The 24,397-nt window shown below is 46.7% G+C and overlaps 1 protein-coding gene across 1 annotated transcript; it reads left to right on the forward strand.

Annotated features, from left to right (window-relative positions):
* Window positions 1-478: 478 nt before the first annotated feature.
* LOC147123849 (protein TEX261-like) lies at window positions 479-22,926 on the forward strand (the record flags this gene model as incomplete). The annotated part of the gene is made up of 5 exons (XM_085976397.1): window positions 479-571; window positions 12,046-12,199; window positions 19,765-19,832; window positions 21,615-21,717; window positions 22,407-22,926. Coding segments are annotated over 5 exons (534 nt in total), but the record flags the coding sequence as incomplete, so codon positions are not given.
* Window positions 22,927-24,397: the final 1,471 nt, after the last annotated feature.

The raw sequence follows: 24,397 nt of genomic DNA on the forward strand, positions 1-24,397 counted from the left end.
GCTCTCTCCCTCCCCCTTCTCGCTCTCTCCCCCCCTTCTCGCTCTCTCCCCCCTTCTCGCTCTCTCCCCCCTTCTCGCTCTCTCCCCCCCTTCTCGCCCCCTCCCCCCCTTCTCGCCCCCTCCCCCCCTTCTCGCCCCCTCCCCCCCTTCTCGCTCTCTCCCCCCTTCTCGCTCTCTCCCCCCCTTCTCGCTCTCTCCCCCCTTCCCGCCCCCTCCCCCCCTTCTCGCCCCCTCCCCCCCTTCTCGCCCCCTCCCCCCCTTCTCGCCCCCTCCCCCCTTCTCGCCCCCTCCCCCCTTCTCGCTCTCTCCCCCCCTTCTCGCTCTCTCCCCCCTTCTCGCTCGCTCCCCCCCCTTCTCTCTCGCTCACCCCCCCTTCTCGCTCGCTCAGCCCCCTTCTCGCTCGCTCCGCCCCCTTCTCTCTCGCTCCCCCCCCCCCTTTGCAGTGGATCGGGTTGCGGGTATGTAACGTGTGTGTCTCTCTCTGTCAACAGCTGCAGGCTTGTACTATCTGGCAGAATTAATAGAAGAATACACGGTCATCACCAGTCGTATCATCAAGTATATGATATGGGTGAGTGTCTCGCACGTGACTGGGGGGGAGGGCTGGGGCTGTGAGCACTGGGGGTGGGTGGGCGGGATCCTTGTTTACACTGGGTTTGTGGGACACAGCAGACAGGGTAACTGGGGTTCCCTCTCCTGATCACTGGGCAGGAATTCCCTCGTAGCTGGGCACAGTGCATGTCCAGTTGCCTTTTGAAATGATACCCAGACTCCAAGGGTTAAGTTACGAGGTGAGCTTACACAAACTAGGGTTGTATTCCCTGGAGTTTAGAAGGTTACGGGTGATCTGATCGAAGTTTTCAGGATATTAAGGGGAACAGATAGGGTAGATAGAGAGAAACTATTTCTGCTGGTTGGGGGTTCTAGGACGAGGGGGCAGAGTCTAAAAATGAGAGCCAAACCTTTCAGGAGTGAAATTAGGAAACACTTCTACACACAAAGGGTGGTAGAAGTGTGGAACTCTCTTCCGCAAACGGCAATCAATGCTAGATCAATTGTTAATTTTAAATCGGAGATTGATAGCTTTTGTTAACCAAAGGTATTGAAGGATATGGGGCAAAGGCGGGTCTATGGAGTTAGGTCACAGATCAGTCACTGAATGGTGGAACAGGCTCGAGGGGCTGAATGGCCGGCTTCTGTTCCTATGAAATCCAATTGCACCACCCTTTCAGGGAGTGCATTCCAGATCATATCAACCCTCTGTGTGGAAAACAAATGTCCTCATTTCTCCTCTAGTTCTTCTGCCAATTATTTTAAGTCGATGACCTCTGGTTACTGACCCCGTGCCAGAGGAAACAGTTTCTCCCAACTTGCTCTATCCAAACTGCTCATAATTTTCAATACCTCTATTGAATCTCCCCTTAATCTTCCCTGCTCTAAGGAGAATAATTCCAGCTTCTCCACATAACTGAAATCCCTCATCCCCGGTACCATTCTGGTAAATCTCCCCTGCACCCTCTCCAAGGCCTTGACATCCTTCCTAAAGTGCGGTGCCCGGAATTGTCCACAATACTCCAGCTGGGGCCCAACCAGTGATTTGTGAAGGTTTTGATGACTTCCTTGTTTTTGTATTCAATGCCCCTATTTACAAAACCAAGTATCACATTCGCTTTCTTAACTGCCTCATCAACTTACCCTGCCACCTTCAAAGATTTGTGAACAGGTCCCTCTGTTCTTGCACACCCCTCAAAACAGTACCATTTAGATTATACTGCCTCTCGTGCATCACTTCACACTTACCCTCATTAAATTGCATCTGCCATGTGTCTGCCCATTTCACCAATCTGTCTATGTCGCTGGCAAGGCTGATTTTTATGACCCATCCCTGGTCGTGGCCTCTGACCCTCCTTTCAGGTTTGGACAGGTTGGGTGATTGGGCAGAAGCATGGCAGATGCAGTATAACGTGGATAAATGCGAGGTTATCCACTTTGGTGGCAAAAACAGGAAGGCAGATCTGAACGGCAATAGATTGGGAGAAGGGGAAGTGCAACGAGACCTGGGTGTCCTTGTGCACCAGTCGCTGAAGGTAAGCATGCAGGTGCAGCAGGCGGTTAAGAAGACAAATGGTATGTTGGCCTTCGTAGCGAGAGGGTTCGAGTACAGGAGCAAGGATGTCTTGCTGCAGTTGTACAGGGCCTTGGTGAGACTACACCTTGAGTATTGTGTGCAGTTTTGGCTGCCTTATCTGAGGAAGGATGTTCTTGCCATGGAGAGAGTGCAGCGAAGATTCACCAGACTGATACCTGGGATGGCAGGAATGACGTATGAGGAGAGATTGGGTCGATTGGGCTTATACTTGCTGGAGTTTAGATGAATGAGAGGGGATCTCATTGAAACTTATAAAATTCTAACAGGACTAGACAGACTAGATGCAGGAAGGATATTCCCGATGGTCGGGGAGTCCCGAACCAGGGGTCACAGTCTAAGGATAAGGGGTAAGCCATTTAGGACAGAGATGAGGAGGAATTTCTTCACCCAGAGAGTGGTGAACCTGTGGAATTCTCTACCACAGAAGGCAATGGAGGCCAATTCATTAAATATATTCAAGGAGTTAGATATGTTTCTTAAGGCTAAAGGGATCAAGGGATATGGGGAGAAGGCAGGGACAGGGCACTGAATTTGGATGATCAGCCATGATCTCATTGAATGGCGGAGCAGGCTCGAGGGGCCGAATGGCCTACTCCTGCTCCTGTTTTCTATGTTTCTTTCACTTGACCTCTTCGGCACCCATGAAATTTGTTGCCACCAATACCGGCAAAGCTGCCCGCTGAGGCTGAACCAGGTGCTGCCTAACCTGGGTGTCTGGTTCAATCCACAACAGAGCTTCCAACCACATACTATCCACCACCACACCAACCCTCAGTCCTCGCACGATCCTCAGCTGACACTTCACTTCCTTTGCGCCCACCTCGATGGCCCCCTCCCCCCGAGCCCCGCCCTACGCAAAACCCGACCGTCCAGAACTCGTGACCTGTCTGCACTCCGTCCCCCGCGCCTATAAGCCTATTCCCTCCCACTTGCTCCAAACACGTCAAATTCAAACCCCTCCAAGGCCTTGTCCCATCCTACCGCTGCAGTCTCCTGGCCCTTACACGCCACCCCATGCCCTCGGTTGCTCTCCCTTACACCCACTCCCTGTCCTATCACCATACAGTTGCGGGCAGAGCCTTGAGCTGCCTCGGCCTCGCTCTCTCAATGCCGCTTTGTGCCCATTTCTCCCGCTGTGAAGTGTGTCGGGCCGTTAGACCACACTTGGCGTATAGTGAACTGTTCTGGTCTCCATATTACAAAAAGGATGTAGAGTCACTGAAGCAGGTGCAAATAAGATTCACTAGAATGATGCCAGAACTGGGAGGTTATAACTAACAGGAAAGACTGAACAGGCCGGGGCTCTTTTCTCTAGGAAAGAGAAGACTAAGGGGTGACCTGATAGAGGTCTTTAAGATTATGAAAGGGTTCGATAGGGTAGACGTAGAGAAGGAGTTTCCACTTGTGGGGGAGACCAGAACTAGGGGCCATCAATATAAGATAGTCACTAATAAATCCAATCGGGAATTGAGGAGAAACTTCTTTACCCAGAGAGTGGTGAGAATGTGGAACTCGCTACCACAGGGAGTGGTTGAGGAGAATAGCAGAGATGCATTTAAAGGGAACATAAGAACATAAGAAGTAAGAGCAGGAGTCAGCCATTCTTAAATGGCCGACCACTTATCCTGAGACTATCCCCCTAGTTCTAGACACTCCAGCCAGGGGAAACAACCTCTCAGCATCTACCCTGTCAATCCCCTTCAGAATCTTGTATGTTTCAATGAGATCACCTCTCATTCTTCTAAACTCCAGAGAGTATCGGCCCATTCTACACAATCTCTCCTCATAGGACAACCCTCTCACCCCAGGAATCAATCCAGTGAACCTTCGTTGCACCGCCTCCAAGGCAAGTATATCCTTCCTTGGATAAGGAGACCAAAACTGTGCCCAGTACTCCAGGTGTGGTCTCACCAAGGCCCTGTACAATTGGAGCAAGACTTCCTTACTCTTATACTCCAACCCCCTTACAATAAAGGCCAACATGCCATTTACCTTCCTTATTGCTTGCTGTACCTGCATGCTAGCTTCCTGTGTTTCTTGCACAAGGACACCCAAATCTCTCTGAACACCAACATTTGAAAGTTTCTCACCATTTAAAAAATATTCTGTTTTTCTATTCTTCCTACCAAAGTGAATAACCTCACATTTCCCTACATTATACTCCATCTGCCACCTTACTGCCCACTCACTCAGTCTATCTATATCCCTTTGCAGACTCTGTGTTCTCCTCACAGCTTACTGTCCCACCTAGCTTTGTATCATCAGCAAACTTGGATACATTACACTTGGTCCGTTCATCTAGGTCATTAATATAGATTGTAAATAGCTGAGGCCCCAACACTGATCCTTGCGGCACCCCACTAGTTACAGCCTGCCAACCTGAAAAAGACCCGTTTATCCCTACTCTCTGTTTTCCAATCCTCTATCCATGCTACTATATTACCCCCAACCCCATGAGTCCTAATCTTGTGTAATAATCTTTTATGTGGCACCTTATTGAATGCCTTTCGGAAATCCAAATATACTACATCCACTGGTTCCCCTTTATCTACCCTGTTAGTTACATCCTCAAAAAACTCTAATAAATTTGTCAAACAGGATTTCCCTTTCATAAACCATGTTGACTCTGCCTAATCATGTTATGATTTTACATAGATACATAGAGATACATAGAGATAGGAACAGGAGTAGGCCATTCGGCCCTTCGAGCCTGCTCCGCCATTCAATGAGATCATGGCTGATCTTCGTCTGAGATCATAGCTGATCTTACCAGTTCAGTACCCCGTCCCCGCCTTTTCTCCGTAACCCTTAATCCCCTTAGCCTTCAGAAATATATCCAATTCTCTCTTGAAAATATTTATTGTATTAGCCTTCACAGCCCTCTGTGGCAGGGAATTCCACAGGCTCACCACTCTTTGAGTGAAGAAATTCTTCCTCATCTCTGTTTTAAATGATTTGCCCGCTATTTTTAGACTGTGGCCCCTGGTTCTGTGCTCCCCGGCCATTGGAAACATTCTCTCTGAATTCAGCCTGTCCAGGCCTGCCATAATTTTATATGTTTCGATGAGATCCCCTCTCAATCTTCTAAACTCCAGTGAGTACAAGCCCAAACTATTTAATCTCTCTTCGTAGGTCATTCCCGCCATTCCAGGTATCAGCCTGGTGAATCGCCGCTGCACTCTTTCCATGGCAAGAACATCCTTCCGCAGATGGGGCGACCAAAACTGTACACAATACTCCAGATGCGGTCTCACCAGCACCTTGTACAGCTGTAGTAAGGTATCCCTATTCCTATACTCGAACCCCCTTGATATGAAGGCCAACATACCATTTGCCTTCTTAATCGCCTGTTGCACCTGCATGCTCTCCTTCAGTGACTGGTGCACAAGAACACCCAGGTCCCTCTGCACTTCCCCATCTCCCAATCTATTGCCATTTAGATAATAATCTACCCTCCTGTTTTTACCCCCAAAGTGGATAACCTCGCATTTATCCACATTATAGTGCATCTGCCACGTATCCGCCCATTCCCCCAACCTGTCCAAATCGCACTGTAGCCTCCTGACATCCTCATCAGAGCCCACCCCTCCTCCTAGTTTAGTGTCGTCAGCGAATTTGGAAATATTGCATCCAATTCCCTGATCCAGATCATTTATATATATTGTGAACAGCTGGGGTCCCAGGACAGATCCTTGCGGCACCCCGCTGGTCACTGCCTGCCACTCCGAAAACGAGCCGTTTATTCCAACTCTCTGTTTTCTATCCGCCAGCCAGTTCTCTATCCACGTTAATACTTTGCCCCCAATCCCATGAGCCTTAATTTTGCATGATAATCTTTTGTGTGGAACCTTATCGAAGGCTTTCTGGAAGTCAAGGTACACCACATCCACTGGCTCTCCCCCATCTATTTTACCAGTTACTTCCTCAAAAAATTCCAGCAGATTAGTCAAACACGATTTACCCTTTGTAAATCCATGTTGACTCTGTCCGATCCTTTCCCCATTTGTCAAGTGCTCCGCTATTTTATCCTTAATAATGGACTCTAGCATTTTGCCCACAACCGATGTAAGGCTTACTGGTCTATAATTCCCTGCTTTCTCTCTACCCCCCTTTTTAAATATTGGGGTAACATTAGCTACCCTCCAATCCACGGGTACTGTTCCCAAGTCAATGGAGTTCCGGAAGATGATCCTTAGAGCATCTGCTATCTCCAGGGCCACCTCCTTAAGTACCCTAGGATGTAGTTTATCAGGCCCCGGGGATTTGTCGGCCTTCAGTCCCCTCAACTTACCCAACACCATATCCCTAGAGATACTAATTTCTGTCAGCTCCTCCCTCTCATTAGTCCCTATGTTTGCCGATATTCCTGGGAGGTTATTTGTGTCCTCCTTTGTGAATACAGAACCAAAGTATGAGTTTAATTGGTCTGCCATTTCCTTATTCTCCATTATATATTCTCCCGAATCGGACTGCAAGGGACCGACTTGGGATTTTACCAGTCTTTTCCTCCTGATATACCGATAAAAGCTTTTGCAGTCTGTCTTTATGTTTGCTGCAAGTTTACTTTCGTATTCTATTTTCCCCTTCCTGATTAATCCCTTTGTCCTCTTTTGCTGTATCCTGTACTGCCCCCAATCTTCCGGTCTGGTGCTTTTTTTTGCCAGTTGATATGCCCTTTTTTTTTATTTTATGCTGTCCCTAATTTCCCTCGTTATCCACGGTTGAGCCACCTTTTTAGGTTTATTTTTATGCCAAACCGGTATAAACATGTTCTGGAATTCTTCCATTCTATCTTTGAATGCTTGCCATTGTCTATCCACTGTCAATCCCCCCAGAAACACCACCCAATCAATCTTACCCAATTCCCGTCTCATACCCTCGTAATTCCCTTTATTTAAGTTCTGGACCTTAGTCTCTGATTCAATTTCCTCACTCTCCATCTCGACTGAGAGCTCGATCATATTATGATCGCTCTGACCCAAGGGGCCTCGTACAAGAAGATTGTTGATAAGTCCCTTCTCATTGCACAATACCCAGTCTAAAATGGCCTGATCTCGAGTCGGCTCCTCGACATATTGGTCCAGATAACCGTCCCGAAAACATTCCAGGAATTCCTCCTCCTCAGAATTTTTACTAATTTGGGTAGTCCAATCAATATGTAAATTAAAGTCACCCATGATGACAGCTGTGCTCTTATCGCACACTTCTCTAATTTCCCTTTTTATGCCTTCCCTCACCTCCATATTACTATTTGGAGGCCTATATATCACACCCACTAACGTTTTCCTCCCCTTGCTATTTCTCATTTCTACCCATACAGATTCCGTTTCATCCGAGTTAATATCCTTCCTTTCCATTGCATTAATCCCCTCCTTTACCAGCAATGCTACCCCACCTCCCCTACCTTTTTGCCGATCCTTCCTAAATATTGTATATCCCTGGATGTTAAGTTCCCAGCCTTGCCCACCCTGCAGCCACGTTTCTGTAATCCCAATCAAATCATACTTGTTTACCTCTATTTCCACAACTAATTCATCCACCTTGTTCCTAATGCTTCTAGCATTAAGATACAAAGCCTTCAGGCTTGCTTTTTTCACACTCTCATTATGAATTAGTTTGGCCCTTTGTGTTTCTCTCCTTTGCTTATTGCTTCTCACCTTTCTACCATCTATTTCTGACTTCATATGACTTCCCTCTTTTCCACTATCTAGGTTCCCATCCCCCTGCCAAATTAGTTTAAATCCTCCCGAACCGCCCTAGAAAATACTACCCCGAGGACATCGGCTCCCTCACAGTTCAGGTGTAGACCGTCCCCTTGGTACAGGTCCCTCCTCCCCAAGAACTGGTTCCAATGCCTCAAGAATTTAAATCCCTCTCCCTTGCACCACTGCTCAAGCCATGTATTTAGCTTATCTATCTTACTCTCTCTAAACTTATTAGCTCGTGGCACTGGTAGCAATCCAGAGATTACTACCTTTGAGGTCCTACTTTTCAATTTAGCTCCTAACTCCCTAAATTCAGCTTGTAGGACCTCCTCCCTCTTTTTACCTACATCGTTGGTACCTACATGTACCACGACAACTGGCTGATCCCCCTCCCCCTTCAGAATGCTCTGCACCCGCTCCGAGACATCCTTGACCCTTGCACCAGGGAGGCAACATACCATCTTGGAGTCTCGGTCTCGGCCACAGAAACTCCTATCTATCCCCCTTACAATTGAATCCCCTATCACTATAGCCCTATCCCTCTTTTTCCCGCCCTTCTGTGCAGCAGAGCCAGTCATGGTGCCCTGAACCTGGCTGCTGGTGCCTTCCCCTGATAAGTCATCTCCCCCAACAGTACCCAAAACGGTAAACCTGTTTTGGAGGGAGATGACCGCAGGTGACTCCTGCACTACCTTCCTGCCTTTACCCTGCCTTTTGGTCACCCATTTACTGTCTGAGCTAGCCTTTACCTGCGGTGTGACCAACTCACTGAATGTGCTATCCACAAGATCCTCAGCATCGCGTATGCTCCAGAGTGAGTCCATTCGCAGCTCCAGCGCCGCCATGCGGTCCGCTAGGAGCTGCAGCTGGACACACTTCCTGCACACATAGTTGTCAGGGACAGTGTCCCTGATTTCCCACATGGCACAGGAGGAGCATGACACGGGTCTGAGCTGCCCTTCCATGACTTAACCCTTACAAGACCCTTTTATTTACTACGATTTAGCTTAATTATTGAATTCTACTTAGAATAAGTTTGTGAAAGTACTCACCAACCAGTCACCTACCTGTTTTCTGGTGTTGTATTTTCACTGCCGCCTCCTGTCCTGGAACCTTTTCCACCAAGGTTAGGCTCCTGAAATAAAATAAATTGAACCTACCTTTTCAACTTCCCCTAACCCCTAAAAGGTTAGAGGAGGTGGAAGGGTGGGAGACACTACACTGTAGTGTTTCGGGTTTAGCAACAGCTCCACCTATATAAGAGTTACTGGCCTCCTGCTCTCCCGACTGCACCAGCTGCTCCCTGGTGACGTCACACACTGATTACTATTTACCCCTCTCCTCTGCTGTTGATTTGGTACGCCTCGCAACTGCCGCCGGTTTTTAAGCCGGGCTCCTCCTCGCTGCTCTCTGCTGCTCCAAGTGCTCTCGGGCCTCGCGGGTTTTTATACCCGACTGCTCCTCCTCTGCTCCCGCTGCTCCGAGTGCTCTCGGGCCTCGCTGGTCGTGGGTTTTTATACCCGACTGCTCCTCCTCTGCTCCCGCTGCTCCGAGTGCTCTCGGGCCTCGCTGGTCGTGGGTTTTTATACCCGACTGCTCCTCCTCTGCTCCCGCTAAGTGACTTGACACCACTTCCTTAACAATGCATTCCAGCATTTCCCCGACGACTGATGTCAGGCTAACTGGCCTGTAGTTCCCTGTTTTTTCTCTCCGTCCTTTCTTGAATAACGGTGCTACATTTGTGACCTTCCAATCTGCTGGGACCATTCCAGAATCTGGGGAATTTTGGAAGATCAAAACCAATGCATCCACTATCTCTTCAGCCACCTCTTTTCGAACCCTCGGATGTAGGCCGTCAGGTCCGGGGGATTTATCGGCTTTTAGTCCCATTAGTTTCTCTAGTACTTTTTCTCTACTTACATTAATTACGTTCAGTTCCTCACTCTCATTAGACCCTTGGTTCCCCACCATTTTTGGTGTGCTTTTTGTGTCTTCTACTGTGAAGACAAATACAAAATATTTGTTTAACGTTTCTGCCATTTCCTTATTCCCCATAATAATTTCCCCTGTCTCAGCCTCTAAGGGACCAACGTTTACCTTTGCTACTCTTTTCCTTTTTACATACTTGTAGAAACTCTTACAATCTGCTTTTATATTTCTTGCTAGTTTTCTCTCATTCTATTTTTAACCTTTTTATCAATTTTTTGGTCAACCTTTGCTGGTTTCTGAAACTCTCCCAATCCTCAGGCCTACTATTATTCTTTGCAACATTATAAGCTGCTTCTTTTAAACTAACGCTATCCTTAACTTTTTTTAGTTAGCCACGGTTGGATCACTTTTCCTGTGGAGTTTTTGTTTCTCAATGGAATGTATTTTTGTTGAGAATTATGAAATATTTCTTTAAATGCTAGCCTCTGCTTACCAACCGCTATACCTTTTAATCTATTTTTCCAATCTGCCTTAGCCAACTCGCCCCTCATACCTATGTAATTGGCTTTATTTAAGTTTAAGACTCTAGTTTCAGACTTAGGCAAGTCACTCTCAAAATTAATGTGAAATTCTATCATATTATGATCACTCTGCCCCAGAGGATCCTTTACTATGAGATTGCTAATTAACCCTGTCTCATTACACAATACAAGATCTATAATAGCCTGTTCCCTGGTTGGTTCCATGACATATTGTTCTAGGAAACTGTCCCGAATGCATTCCATGAACTTGTCCTCCAGACTACCTTTGCCAATTTGATCTGTCCAGTCTATATGAAGATTAAAGTCCCCCACGTTTATTGCATTACCTTTGTTGCAAGCTCCTACTATTTCTTGATTAATATTCTGTCCAACGGTATAGCTACTCTTAGGAGGCCTATATACTACCCCTACCAGTGTTTTCTGCCCCTTGTTATTCCTTATCTCCACCCATACTGATTCTACTTCCTGATCTTCCGAGCCGAGATCTTTTCTTGCTTCTGTCCTTATGTCATCCTTTATTATCAGGCTACTCCCCCTCCTTTTCCATTATGCCTGTCTTTTCGAAATGTCAAGTACCCTGGAACATTTAGTTCCCAACCTTGGTCACCTTGCAACCACGTCTCTGTAATGGCTATTAGATCAAACCCATTTATCTCTATTTGTGCCTCTAGTTCGTCTATCTTGTTACGAATGCTTCGTGCATTCAGATAAAGAGCCTTTAATTAAAAACATTTTTTACCATTATTCCCTGCTTTGACCTTATTCTCTGCTGCACTGCTACCGTTAAACTCTCTGTCCCTTCCTGTCACACTCTGCTTATTTTTACCCAAATCGCGACCCTGCTCTATTGTCTTGACCTTTCTCTTTAGATTTCTAAATTTCCCCTCACCTGACCCCTCCCCCCCCCTTTTTTTTAGTTTAAAGCCCTATCTACAGCCCTAGTTATTCAATTCGCCAGGACGCTCCCTCTTTCCCCAGTACTGGTGCCAGTGCCCCATGAATTGAAACCCCTTTTTCTCACACCAGTCTTTGAGCCACGCATTTAACTCTCTGATCTGCTTGACCCTATTATTTGCACGTGGCTCAGGTAGTAATCCAGAGATTATTACCCTTATGCTTCTGCTTATTAATTAATTTAGACCCTAGCTCCTCAAACTCCCTCAGCAGAACCTCATTCTTAGTTCTACCTATGTCGTTGGGTCCTACATGGACCACAACAACTGGATCCTCCCCCTTCCACTCCAACCGCAAGGAGATATCCTTAACCCTGGCAGGCAACAGGACTCTCTTTCACGGCTGCAGAGAACAGTATCTATCCCCTGACTATACTGTCCCCTACGACTACCACATTCCTTCCTTCTCCCCCCACTTGGATGGCCCCCTGAACCACGGTGCCCTGGTCAGTTTGCCCATCCTCCCTGTAGTCCTTTTCCTCATCCATACAGGCAGCAAGTACCTCGTACCTGTTGGACAAGGTCCAGGGCTTGATAAGCACATGAGGGAGAAAGGAATAGGAGGATATGTTGATGGGGTGAGATGAAGAGGGGAGGGAGGAGGCTCGTGTGGAACATAAACACCGGCATGGACCAGTTCGGTGGATGACTTGTTTCTGTGCTGTAGACTTGCTGTAACTCGATGTAATTCTATGTGTTTCTACATTAATGGTGATCTATAAATGCAAGTCGTTGTTTGTCTTCAAATCTCTTTCTTGACTCCTCAGTTCTCCACGGGAGTGCTGGTTGGTCTCTACCTCTTCGAGAATTTCCCCATGTTAATGATTGGAGTCGGACTCTTCACAAACCTCGTCTACTTTGGTCTTTTACAGACGTTTCCATACATCCTGCTCACATCACCCAATTTTATATTGTCCTGCGGTAAGTACCCATCTCAGTGCTTGGTGTATGACCCTGTCTTCTTCTTTGCCAATTGGCTCATCAGTGCGTGACTGTGGCTGGGGTACGGGCACCCGCTCAATGCCGCTACCCTTCACTCCCCACTGGGGTACAGTACTGGTGAATACAGGTCTGTCACAGTATAACACTGGGGTACAGTACTGGTGGGGACAGGTCTGTCACTGTTTAACACTGGGGTACAGTACTGGTGGGGACAGGTCTGTCACTGTTTAACACTGGGGTACAGTACTGGTGGGGACAGGTCTGTCACTGTATAACACTGGGTTACAGTACTGGTGGGTACAGGTCTGTCACTGTATAACACTAGGGTACAGTACTGGTGGGTACAGGTCTGTCACTGTATAACACTGGGGAACAGTACTGGTGGGTACAGGTCTGTCACTGTAACCACTGGGGTACAGTACTGGTGGGTACAGGTCTGTCACTAACACTGGGGTACAGTACTGGTGGGGACAGGTCTGTCACTGTATAACACTGGGGTACAGTACTGGTGGGTACAGGTCTGTCACTGTATAACACGGGTACAGTACTGGTGGGTACAGGTCTATCACTGTATAACACTGGGGTACAGTACTGGTGGGTACAGTTATTTCACTATAACACTGGGGCACAACACTGGTGGGGACAGGTCTGTCACTGTATAACACTGGACTGCAGTACTGGTGGGTACAGTTCTTTCACGATAACACTGGGGTACAGCACTGGTGGGGACAGGTCTGTCACTATAACACTGGGGTGCAGTACTGGTTTGTACAGGTCTGTTACTGTATAACACGGGTACAGTACTGGTGGGTACAGGTCTGTCTCTATAACACTGGGGTACAGTACTGGTGGGTGCAGGTCTGTCACTGTATAACACTGGGGTACAGTACTGGTGGGTACAGGTCTATCACTGTATAACACTGGGGTACAGTAGTGGTGGGTACAGTTCTTTCACTATAACACTGGGGTACAGCACTGGTGGGGACAGGTCACTGTATAACACTGGGGTGCAGTACTGGTTTGTACAGGTCTGTTACTGTATAACGGGTACAGTACTGGTGGGTACAGGTCTGTCACTGTAACACTGGGGTACAGCACTGGTGGGTACAGGTCTGTCACTGTATAACATTGGGGTACAGTACTGGTGGGTAGAGGCCTGTCACTGTATAACACGGCAGTATAGACCTGTACCCACCAGTACTGTACCCCAGTGTTATACTGTGACAGACCTGTACACACCAGTACTGTATTAGAGTGGACTGGGAAAATAGATTAAAGGGTAAGACGGTACATGACCAGTGGTGTACATTTAAGGAGTTATTTTACAACTTCCAAAAAAAATATATTCCACTGAGGAAAAAAGGGTGTAAAAGAAAAGATAGCCATCCGTGGCTAAGTAAAGTAATTAAGGATAGTATCCGACTAAAAACAAGGGCATATAAGGTAGCCAAATCTAGTGGGAGGATGGAAGATTGGGAAGTCTTTAAAAGACAGCAAAAAATAACAAAAAGATTGATTAAGAAAGGGAAGATAGATTATGAAAGTAAATTAGCAAAAAATATAAAAACAGATAGTAAAAGTTTCTATAGTTATATAAAAAGAAAAAGGGTGGCTAAAGTAAATGTTGGTCCCTTAGAGGATGAGACCGGGAAATTAATGGTGGGAAACATGGAGATGGCAAAAACACTGAACAATTATTTTGTATCAGTCTTTACAGTAGAGGACACTAAGAATATCCCAACACTGGACAAACAGGGGGCTCTAGGGGGGGAGGAACTAAATACGATTAAAATCACTAAGGAAGTGGTACTTGGTAAAATAATGGGACTCAAGGCGGATAAATCCCCTGGACCTGATGGCTTGCATCCCAGGGTCTTGAGGGAAGTAGCGGTAGGGATTGTGGATGCATTGGTAATAATTTTCCAAAACTCACTGGACTCAGCAAAGGTCCCAGCAGATTGGAAAACTGCTAATGTAACACCCTTATTTAAAAAGGGTAGTAGGCAGAAGGCTGGAAACTATAGACCTGTTAGCCTAACATCTGTGGTTGGTAAAATGTTAGAGTCCATTATTAAGGAGACAGTAACGGGACATTTGGATAAACATAATTTAATAGGGCAAACTCAGCATGGTTTCATGAAGGGGAAGTCATGTTTAACAAATTTGCTTGAGTTTTTTGAGGAAGTAACATACAGGGTGGATAAAGGGGAACCAGTGGACGTAGTGTATTTAGACTTCCAAAAGGCATTTGACAAGGTGCCACACAAAAGATTATTGCTCAAGATAAAAAATCACGGGATTGGGGGTAATATTCTGGCGTGGGTGGAGGATTGGCTCTCTAACAGAAAGCAGAGAGTTGGGATAAATGGTTCGTTCTCAGATTGGCAACCAGTAACTAGTGGTGTTCCGCAGGGGTCAGTGCTGGGTCCCCAACTCTTTACAATCTATATTAACGATTTGGAGGAGGGGACCGAGTGTAACATATCAAAGTTTGCAGATGATACAAAGATGGGAGGGAAAGTAGTGAGTGAGGAGGACATAAAAAACCTGCAAAGGGACATAGACAGGCTAAGTAAGTGGGCAGAGATTTGGCAGATGGAATACAATACTGGAAAGTGTGAGGTTATGCACTTTGGCAGGAAAAATCATAGAGCAAGTTATTATCTTAATGGCAAGAAACTGGAAAGTACTGTAGTACAAAGGGATCTGGGGGTCCTGGTGCACGAAACTCAAAAAGTTAGTATGCAGGTGCAGCAAGTGATTAAGAAGGCCAATGGAATGTTGGCTTTTATTGCTAGGGGGTTGGAATATAAAAACAGGGAGGTATTGCTGCAGTTGTACAAGGTATTGGTGAGGCCGCACCTGGAATACTGCATACAGTTTTGGTGTCCATACTTAAGAAAAGACATACTTGCTCTCGAGTCAGTACAAAGAAGGTTCACTCGGTTAATCCCGGGGATGAGGGGGTGGTCATATGAGGAGAGGTTGAGTAGATTGGGACTCTACTCATTGGAGTTCAGAAGAATGAGAGGCGATCTTATTGAAACATATAAGATTGTGAAGGGGCTTGATCGGGTGGATGCGGTGAGGATGTTCCCAATGATGGGTGAAACTAGAACTAGGGGGCATAATCTTAAAATAAGGGGCTGCTCATTCAAAACTGAGATGAGGAGAAACTTCTTCACTCAGAGGGTGGTAGGTTTGTGGAATTTGCTGCCCCAGAAAGCTGTGGAAGCTACATCATTAAATAAATTTAAAACAGAAATAGATAGTTTCCTAGAAGTAAAGGGAATTAAGGGTTACGGGGAGCGGGCAGGAAATTGGACATGAGTCTAGGTTCGGAATGGTCATGGCCCTGTGGGTAGTGGAGTGGGCCCAGGGGCCGTGTAGCCTTGTTCTGCTCCTACTGTGTTCTAATTCTGTTAGATTTCAGGAGATAGTTTTATTCCTGTTCCTGGCTGGGGTGGAGATCGCCTTTACAGAAGGTAAGTACTGTAGAAAATATAGGGACAGAGTGATCTCCTGGAAGAATTTCGATCGCCTAGATGGGTCGGAGAGGAATTTCCCAGATTTTTTTCTCCCAAATTGGCCATTGGGTCTTTATCTGGTTTTTCGCCTCTCCCGGGAGATCACATGGGTTCGGGTGGATGCAGAGTGATAGAAGATTTGAGGTTAGGATCAGATCAACCATGATCTTATTGAATGGTGGAGCAGGCTCGAGGGGCCGATTGGCCTACTCCTGCTCCTATTTCTTATGTTCTTATGTTCTTATGTAACATATAGGGTGGATAAAGGGGAACCAGTGGACGTAGTGTATTTAGACTTCCAAAAGGCATTTGACAAGGTGCCACACAAAAGATTATTGCTTAAGATAAAAAATCACGGGATTGGGGGTAATATTCTGGCATGGATAGAGGATTGGCTATCTAATAGAAGGCAGAGAGTTGGGATAAATGGTTCATTCTCAGACTGGCAATCAGTAACTAGTGGTGTTCCACAGGGGTCAGTGCTGGGTCTCCAACTCTTTACAATCTATATTAACGAATTGGAGGAGGGGACCGAGTGTAACATATCAAAGTTTGCCGACGATACTAAGATGGGATGGAAAGTAGTGAGTGAGGAGGACATAAAAAACCTGCAAGGGGACATAGACAGGCTAAGTAAGTGGGCAGAGATTTGGCAGATGGAATACAATACTGGAAAGTGTGAGGTTATGCACTTTGGCAGGAAAAATCATAGAGCAAGTTATTATCTTAATGGCAAGAAACTGGAAAGTACTGTAGTACAAAGGGATCTGGGGGTCCTGGTGCACGAAACTCAAAAAGTTAGTATGCAGGTGCAGCAAGTGATTAAGAAGGCCAATGGAATGTTGGCTTTTATTGCTAGGGGGTTGGAATATAAAAACAGGGAGGTATTGCTGCAGTTGTACAAGGTATTGGTGAGGCCGCACCTGGAATACTGCATACAGTTTTGGTGTCCATACTTAAGAAAAGACATACTTGCTCTCGAGTCAGTACAAAGAAGGTTCACTCGGTTAATCCCGGGGATGAGGGGGTGGTCATATGAGGAGAGGTTGAGTAGATTGGGACTCTACTCATTGGAGTTCAGAAGAATGAGAGGCGATCTTATTGAAACATATAAGATTGTGAAGGGGCTTGATCGGGTGGATGCGGTGAGGATGTTCCCAATGATGGGTGAAACTAGAACTAGGGGGCATAATCTTAAAATAAGGGGCTGCTCATTCAAAACTGAGATGAGGAGAAACTTCTTCACTCAGAGGGTGGTAGGTTTGTGGAATTTGCTGCCCCAGAAAGCTGTGGAAGCTACATCATTAAATAAATTTAAAACAGAAATAGATAGTTTCCTAGAAGTAAAGGGAATTAAGGGTTACGGGGAGCGGGCAGGAAATTGGACATGAGTCTAGGTTCGGAATGGTCATGGCCCTGTGGGTAGTGGAGTGGGCCCAGGGGCCGTGTAGCCTTGTTCTGCTCCTACTGTGTTCTAATTCTGTTAGATTTCAGGAGATAGTTTTATTCCTGTTCCTGGCTGGGGTGGAGATCGCCTTTACAGAAGGTAAGTACTGTAGAAAATATAGGGACAGAGTGATCTCCTGGAAGAATTTCGATCGCCTAGATGGGTCGGAGAGGAATTTCCCAGATTTTTTTCTCCCAAATTGGCCATTGGGTCTTTATCTGGTTTTTCGCCTCTCCCGGGAGATCACATGGGTTCGGGTGGATGCAGAGTGATAGAAGATTTGAGGTTAGGATCAGATCAACCATGATCTTATTGAATGGTGGAGCAGGCTCGAGGGGCCGATTGGCCTACTCCTGCTCCTATTTCTTATGTTCTTATGTTCTTATGTAACATATAGGGTGGATAAAGGGGAACCAGTGGACGTAGTGTATTTAGACTTCCAAAAGGCATTTGACAAGGTGCCACACAAAAGATTATTGCTTAAGATAAAAAATCACGGGATTGGGGGTAATATTCTGGCATGGATAGAGGATTGGCTATCTAATAGAAGGCAGAGAGTTGGGATAAATGGTTCATTCTCAGACTGGCAATCAGTAACTAGTGGTGTTCCACAGGGGTCAGTGCTGGGTCTCCAACTCTTTACAATCTATATTAACGAATTGGAGGAGGGGACCGAGTGTAACATATCAAAGTTTGCCGACGATACTAAGATGGGATGGAAAGTAGTGAGTGAGGAGGACATAAAAAACCTGCAAGGGGACATAGACAGGCTAAGTAAGTGGGCAGAGATTTGGCAGATGGAATACAATACTGGAAAGTGTGAGGTTATGCACTTTGGCAGGAAAAATCATAGAGCAAGTTATTATCTTAATGGCAAGAAACTGGAAAGTACTGTAGTACAAAGGGATCTGGGGGTCCTGGTGCACGAAACTCAAAAAGTTAGTATGCAGGTGCAGCAAGTGATCAAGAAGGCCAATGGAATGTTGGCTTTTATTGCTAGGGGGATAGAATATAAAAACAGGGAGGTATTGCTGCAGTTGTACAAGGTATTGGTGAGGCCGCACCTGGAATACTGCATACAGTTTTGGTGTCCATACTTAAGAAAAGACATACTTGCTCTCGAGTCAGTACAAAGAAGGTTCACTCGGCTAATCCCGGGGATGAGGGGGTGGTCATATGAGGAGAGGTTGAGTAGATTGGGACTCTACTCATTGGAGTTCAGAAGAATGAGAGGCGATCTTATTGAAACATATAAGATTGTGAAGGGGCTTGATCGGGTGGATGCGGTGAGGATGTTCCCAATGATGGGTGAAACTAGAACTAGGGGGCATAATCGTAAAATAAGGGGCTGCTCATTCAAAACTGAGATGAGGAGAAACTTCTTCACTCAGAGGGTGGTAGGTTTGTGGAATTTGCTGCCCCAGAAAGCTGTGGAATCTACATCATTAAATAAATTTAAAACAGAAATAGATAGTTTCCTAGAAGTAAAGGGAATTAAGGGTTACGGGGAGCGGGCAGGAAATTGGACATGAGTCTGGGTTCGGAATGGTCATGGCCCTGTGGGTAGTGGAGTGGGCCCAGGGGCCGTGTAGCCTTGTTCTGCTCCTACTGTGTTCTAATTCTGTTAGATTTCAGGAGATGGTTTTATTCCTGTTCCTGGCTGGGGTGGAGATCGCCTTTACAGAAGGTAAGTACTGTAGAAAATATAGGGACAGAGTGATCTCCTGGAAGAATTTCGATCGCCTAGATGGGTCGGAGAGGAATTTCCCAGATTTTTTTCTCCCAAATTGGCCATTGGGTCTTTATCTGGTTTTTCGCCTCTCCCGGGAGATCACATGGGTTCGGGTGGATGCAGAGTGATAGAAGATTTGAGGTTAGGATCAGATCAGCCATGATCTTATTGAATGGTGGAGCAGGCTCGAGGGGCCGATTGGCCTACTCCTGCTCCTATTTCTTATGTTCTTATGTTCTTATGTACCTCAGTGTTATACAGTGACAGACCTGTACCCACCAGTACTGTACCCCAGTGTTATACTGTGACAGACCTGTCCCCACCAGTACTGTACCTCAGTGTTATACAGAGACAGACCTGTACCCACCAGTACTGTACCCCAGTGTTATACAGTGACAGACCTGTACCCACCAGTACTGTACCCCAGTGTTATACTGTGACAGACCTGTACCCACCAGTACTGTACCCCAGTGTTATACTGTGACAGACCTGTACCCACCAGTACTGTACCCCAGTGTTATACAGTGACAGACCTGTACCCACAAGTACTGTGCCCCAGTGTTATACAGTGACAGACCTGTACCCACCAGTACTGTACCCCAGTGTTATACAGTGACAGACCTGTGCCCACCAGTACTGTACCCCAGTGTTATACAGTGACAGACCTGTACCCACCAGTACTGTACCCCAGTGTTATACAGTGTCAGACCTGTGCCCCCCCCAGTACTGTATCCAGTGTTGTACAGTGAACTGACGTCTCTGTGGACATGTATATTATTTAATATAACTAGTGTGCCGTGTGTGTGGAGGTTGATGGCGGTTTTACTTGTTCCCACAGTGCTGGTGGTCTATAACCATTACCTGGCATTTCAACACTTTGCCGAAGAGTACTACCCCTTCACTGAGGTAAGCCAGTGTACTGTGGGCGGCAGTGTCTGTCCGAGTTGTGTTGAGCCGCTCTGTGTGAAGAGACTGAAATGAGTGGCCATCGTTTCCCCTGGGGGAATCTAGAACTAGGGGGCATAGTTTCAGAATAAGGGGTCGCCCATTTAAAACTGAGATGAGGAATTTCTTCTCTGAGGGTCGTAAATCTGGAATTCTCTGCCCCAGAGGGCTGTGGAGGCTGGGTCACTGAATATATTTAAGGTGGAGAGAGACAGATTTTTGAACAATAAGGGAGTGAAGGGTTATGGGGAGCGGGCAGGGAAGTGGAGCTGAGCCCAAGATCAGATCAGCCATGATCTCATTAAATGGCGAAGCAGGATCGAGGGGCCGAATGGCCTCCTCCTGCTCCTATTTCTTATGTTCTTTTGACCCACTCCGATGGATTGGAGACCATCGAGTCACTCGGGCAGTGGCGAAGGTGGGATGTCGCAGATACCCCAACGCACTGAGTGTAGTGGCTTCCTTTAACTGTGTCAGAATGACAAGTCCCAATTGAAGCTTCTCGCTTGTGAAGAGACCCAAGCAAATAAGGTTCGAATCCCACAAGTTAAAAATGAGGAAGTTGGGGGTCAGTCGAGGGGAAATATATCACCCAACAAGTAACTAAGCTGTGGATTTTAAAAAAAATCATTTTTGTCATGTGAGCATCTTTGGAAGACCAGCATTTATTGCCCATCTTTAGTTGCCCAGAGTTTGAAACAACTGAGTGACTTGTTAGGCCTCTTCAGGGGGCAGCTAAGAATCAACCATGTTGTTGTGGGACTGGAGTCACAGATCAGCCCAGACCGAGTAAGGACGGCAGGTTTCCTTCCCTAAAGGGCCTTCAGTGAACCAGTTAATTTTCTTACGACAATCTGACAGCTTCATGGTCACTTTTACTGAGACCAGCTTTTTATTAAGTGAATTCAGATTCTCAAAGGGCCGTGGTGGGATTTGAACTCGCGCGCTCTGGATTACCAGTCCAGTAACATAACCACCAATAAGTTAACCAGGGAAGGATGGTAAAAGCACAGTGGGGCCTGAGCCGCTAGGCTCTGTCTCTGTGGAGAGAGTGGGTGTGGCTTGTCCCAGAGCTTCGTGCGACAGGAGTCCCGGCACGTGGGTTGGGCGAGCAGTCTCACGGCCCCGACCACCTACCGGCCGTTTGAAACTAATGGGCAGACAGTCGTTCCAGGTGTGGTGTCCTCAGAGTCTGAATTCCCAATGTGTTCTTCCGTATGCTGAGCGCAAGCGAGAGGGTTTGTTATATTTTGTTGGTTTTTAGGCGTCGCTGGCAAGGCTGGCATTTATTGCCCCATCTAAAGTTGCCCTTGGGGTGGTGAGCCGCCTTCTTCTTGAACTGCTGCAGTTCATGTGGTGAAGGTGCTCCCATAGTGCTGTTAGGTAGGGAATCTCAGGATTTTGATCCAGTGACGATGAAGATATGTTTTGCTCAGTGCCAGTTGGTGTTGGGGCAGTTTCTGGAGATCTTGGAAGTCCATCTGTGGTTGTTTGGCTCTGTCGGGAGGTTGGACGATTGAGTGAAGTCCAGGAGGAGGAATTGCTGCCGGATTGTGTGGAATGAATGGACCGGTGGCTTTTTCCTGCTCCTGTTTGATTCTAGTTACCTTGGCATTGGAAAAGCTACAGCGAAGGGTTTATACATTGGATTGGAAACCTATTGTTGGTTATTCGGTCATTCGTTTGGTTACTCGGTTAATATTTTGGTTACTCAAACGCCTCGTTCTCCTGTGTTCTGTCCAGGTACTAGCTTACTTCACACTGTGCCTGTGGATAACCCCTTTCTCCTTCTTTGTGTCACTGTCCGCTGGAGAGAACGTCCTTCCGTCCACAATTCAGCACGGAGGTGAGTGTCGAGACGCCCGTCCTTAACACTGTCGGCAGGTTTTTGGTTTGGTGGATCGGTTAATGGGTTGAATGGTAGTTTGGTTGATCAGTTTATGGGCTGAATGGTTAATTTACTGGTTGAATGGTTAGTTTATGGTTTGGTCGATTGGTTCATGGGTTGACTGGTTGGTTGGTGGACTGGTCAATTGGTTCATGGGTTGAAGGGTTGGTTGGTGGATTGGTCGATTGGTTCATGGGTTGAATGGTTGGTTGGTGGATTGGTTCATGGGTTGAATGGTTGGTGGATTGATCGATTGGTTCATGGGTTGAATGGTTGGTTGGTGGATTGGTTCATGGGTTGAATGGTTGGTTGGTGGATTGGTTCATGGGTTGAATGGTTGGTGGATTGATCGATTGGTTCATGGGTTGAATGGTTGGTTGGTGGATTGGTTCATGGGTTGAATGGTTGGTGGATTGATCGATTGGTTCATGGGTTGAATGGTTGGTTGGTTGGTGGATTGGTCGATTGGTTCATGGGTTGAATGGTTGGTGGATTGATCGATTGGTTCATGGGTTGAATGGTTGGTGGATTGATCGATTGGTTCATGGGCTGAATGGTTGGTTTGTGGAGTGGTTTGTGAGTTGAATAGTTAGTTTATAGTTTGGTGGGTTAATTGGTTGGCTTATAGTTTCCTTGATTTTCCACAGATGACGTCGTGTCGAACTACTTCACAAAGGGTAAGAGGAGTAAGCGATCGGGTATCCTAGTGATCTTCACCTTCATCAAAGAGGCAATCCTGCTCAGTCGACAGAAGATGTACTGACAGCCACCGAGTGTATACGTTCACGAGCAGTAGCAGAACTGATGGAGAGGATGGAGGAGGGGAGGGAGCAGAGAGACCAAGAAACTGAATAACACGGAGGATGATGAGCTCCTGCCTTGGACTTTAATTTGGAATTAATGTTTGATTTTTTTTTCTTTAAATGGTCCCTCCTCCCTGAAGGAATTTCTGTTGGAAGGTGATTTTAAACGCATTATTTTTGCACAGATTTTGAAATTTAGAAGGACTTCAAACACACAACAAAAAACAAATCTTGTTCCATTTGGAGGGGTCTCCATCGGAGCTCCCCACGCGATGTATTAAATGTAAACGTTGCCATTTTATAATGGAGTGGATGATTGCTGTACATGGTCATTGATGCTTCCAGTAAACCTTGCTCAGTTTAATGCAAATTTCACTTCAATTCCACTTAAAATGTGGTGTCTCTCCACCTCCGCTCCTTCCAAAAAAACCTCCGCACTTACTTTGTGTTGAATTTTTGCTTTCCAATCGGCAGAACTTGCATTGTGTTGTGCTGAGGCTAACACTAGAAGGGAGTAATATTAACATCAGTAGAGATACAGTCAGTAACACAGGGCACTGGGGGGAGGGGTTACTGAGTGACAGTGTGAGGGAGCTGGATTAACATCAGTAGAGATACAGTCAGTAACACAAGGCACTGGGGGGAGGGGTTACTGAGTGACAGTGTGAGGGAGCTGGATTAACATCAGTAGAGGTACAGTCAGTAACACAGGGCACTGGGGGGAGGGGTTACTGAGTGACAGTGTGAGGGAGCTGGATTAACATCAGTAGAGATACAGTCAGTAACACAGGGCACTGGGGGGAGGGGTTACTGAGTGACAGTGTGAGGGAGCTGGATTAACATCAGTAGAGGTACAGTCAGTAACACAGGGTGCTGGGGGGAGGGGTTACTGAGTGACAGTGTGAGGGAGCTGGATTAACATCAGTAGAGATACAGTCAGTAACACAGGGCACTGGGGGGAGGGGTTACTGAGTGACAGCGTGAGGGAGCTGGATTAACATCAGTAGAGATACAGTCAGTAACACAGGGTGCTGGGGGGAGGGGTTACTGAGTGACAGTGTGAGGGAGCTGGATTAACATCAGTAGAGATACAGTCAGTAACACAGGGTGCTGGGGGGAGGGGTTACTGAGTGACAGTGTGAGGGAGCTGGATTAACATCAGTAGAGATACAGTCAGTGACACAGGGCGCTGGGGGAGAGGGGTTACTGAGTGACAGTGTGAGGGAGCTGGATTAACATCAGTAGAGATACAGTCAGTAACACAGGGCACTGGGGGGAGGGGTTACTGAGTGACAGTGTGAGGGAGCTGGATTAACATCAGTAGAGATACAGTCAGTAACACAGGGCGCTGGGGGGAGGGGTTACTGAGTGACAGTGTGAGGGAGCTGGATTAACATCAGTAGAGATACAGTCAGTAACACAGGGCACTGGGGGGGGGTTACTGAGTGACAGTGTGAGGGAGCTGGATTAACATCAGTAGAGATACAGTCAGTAACACAGCGCTGGGGGAGAGGGGTTACTGAGTGACAGTGTGAGGGAGCTAGATTAACATCAGTAGAGATACAGTCAGTAACACAGGGCACTGGGGGGAGGGGTTACTGAGTGACAGTGTGAGGGAGCTGGATTAACATCAGTAGAGATACAGTCAGTAACACAGGGCACTGGGGGGGTGGTTACTGAGTGACAGTGTGAGGGAGCTGGATTAACATCAGTAGAGATACAGTCAGTAACACAGCGCTGGGGGAGAGGGGTTACTGAGTGACAGTGTGAGGGAGCTAGATTAACATCAGTAGAGATACAGTCAGTAACACAGGGCACTGGGGGGAGGGGTTACT

The sequence above is a fragment of the Somniosus microcephalus genome, chromosome 2 (assembly GCF_052327205.1).
Source record: "Somniosus microcephalus isolate GS21.2 chromosome 2, FLI_Smic_1.0, whole genome shotgun sequence".
NCBI lineage: Eukaryota > Metazoa > Chordata > Chondrichthyes > Squaliformes > Somniosidae > Somniosus > Somniosus microcephalus.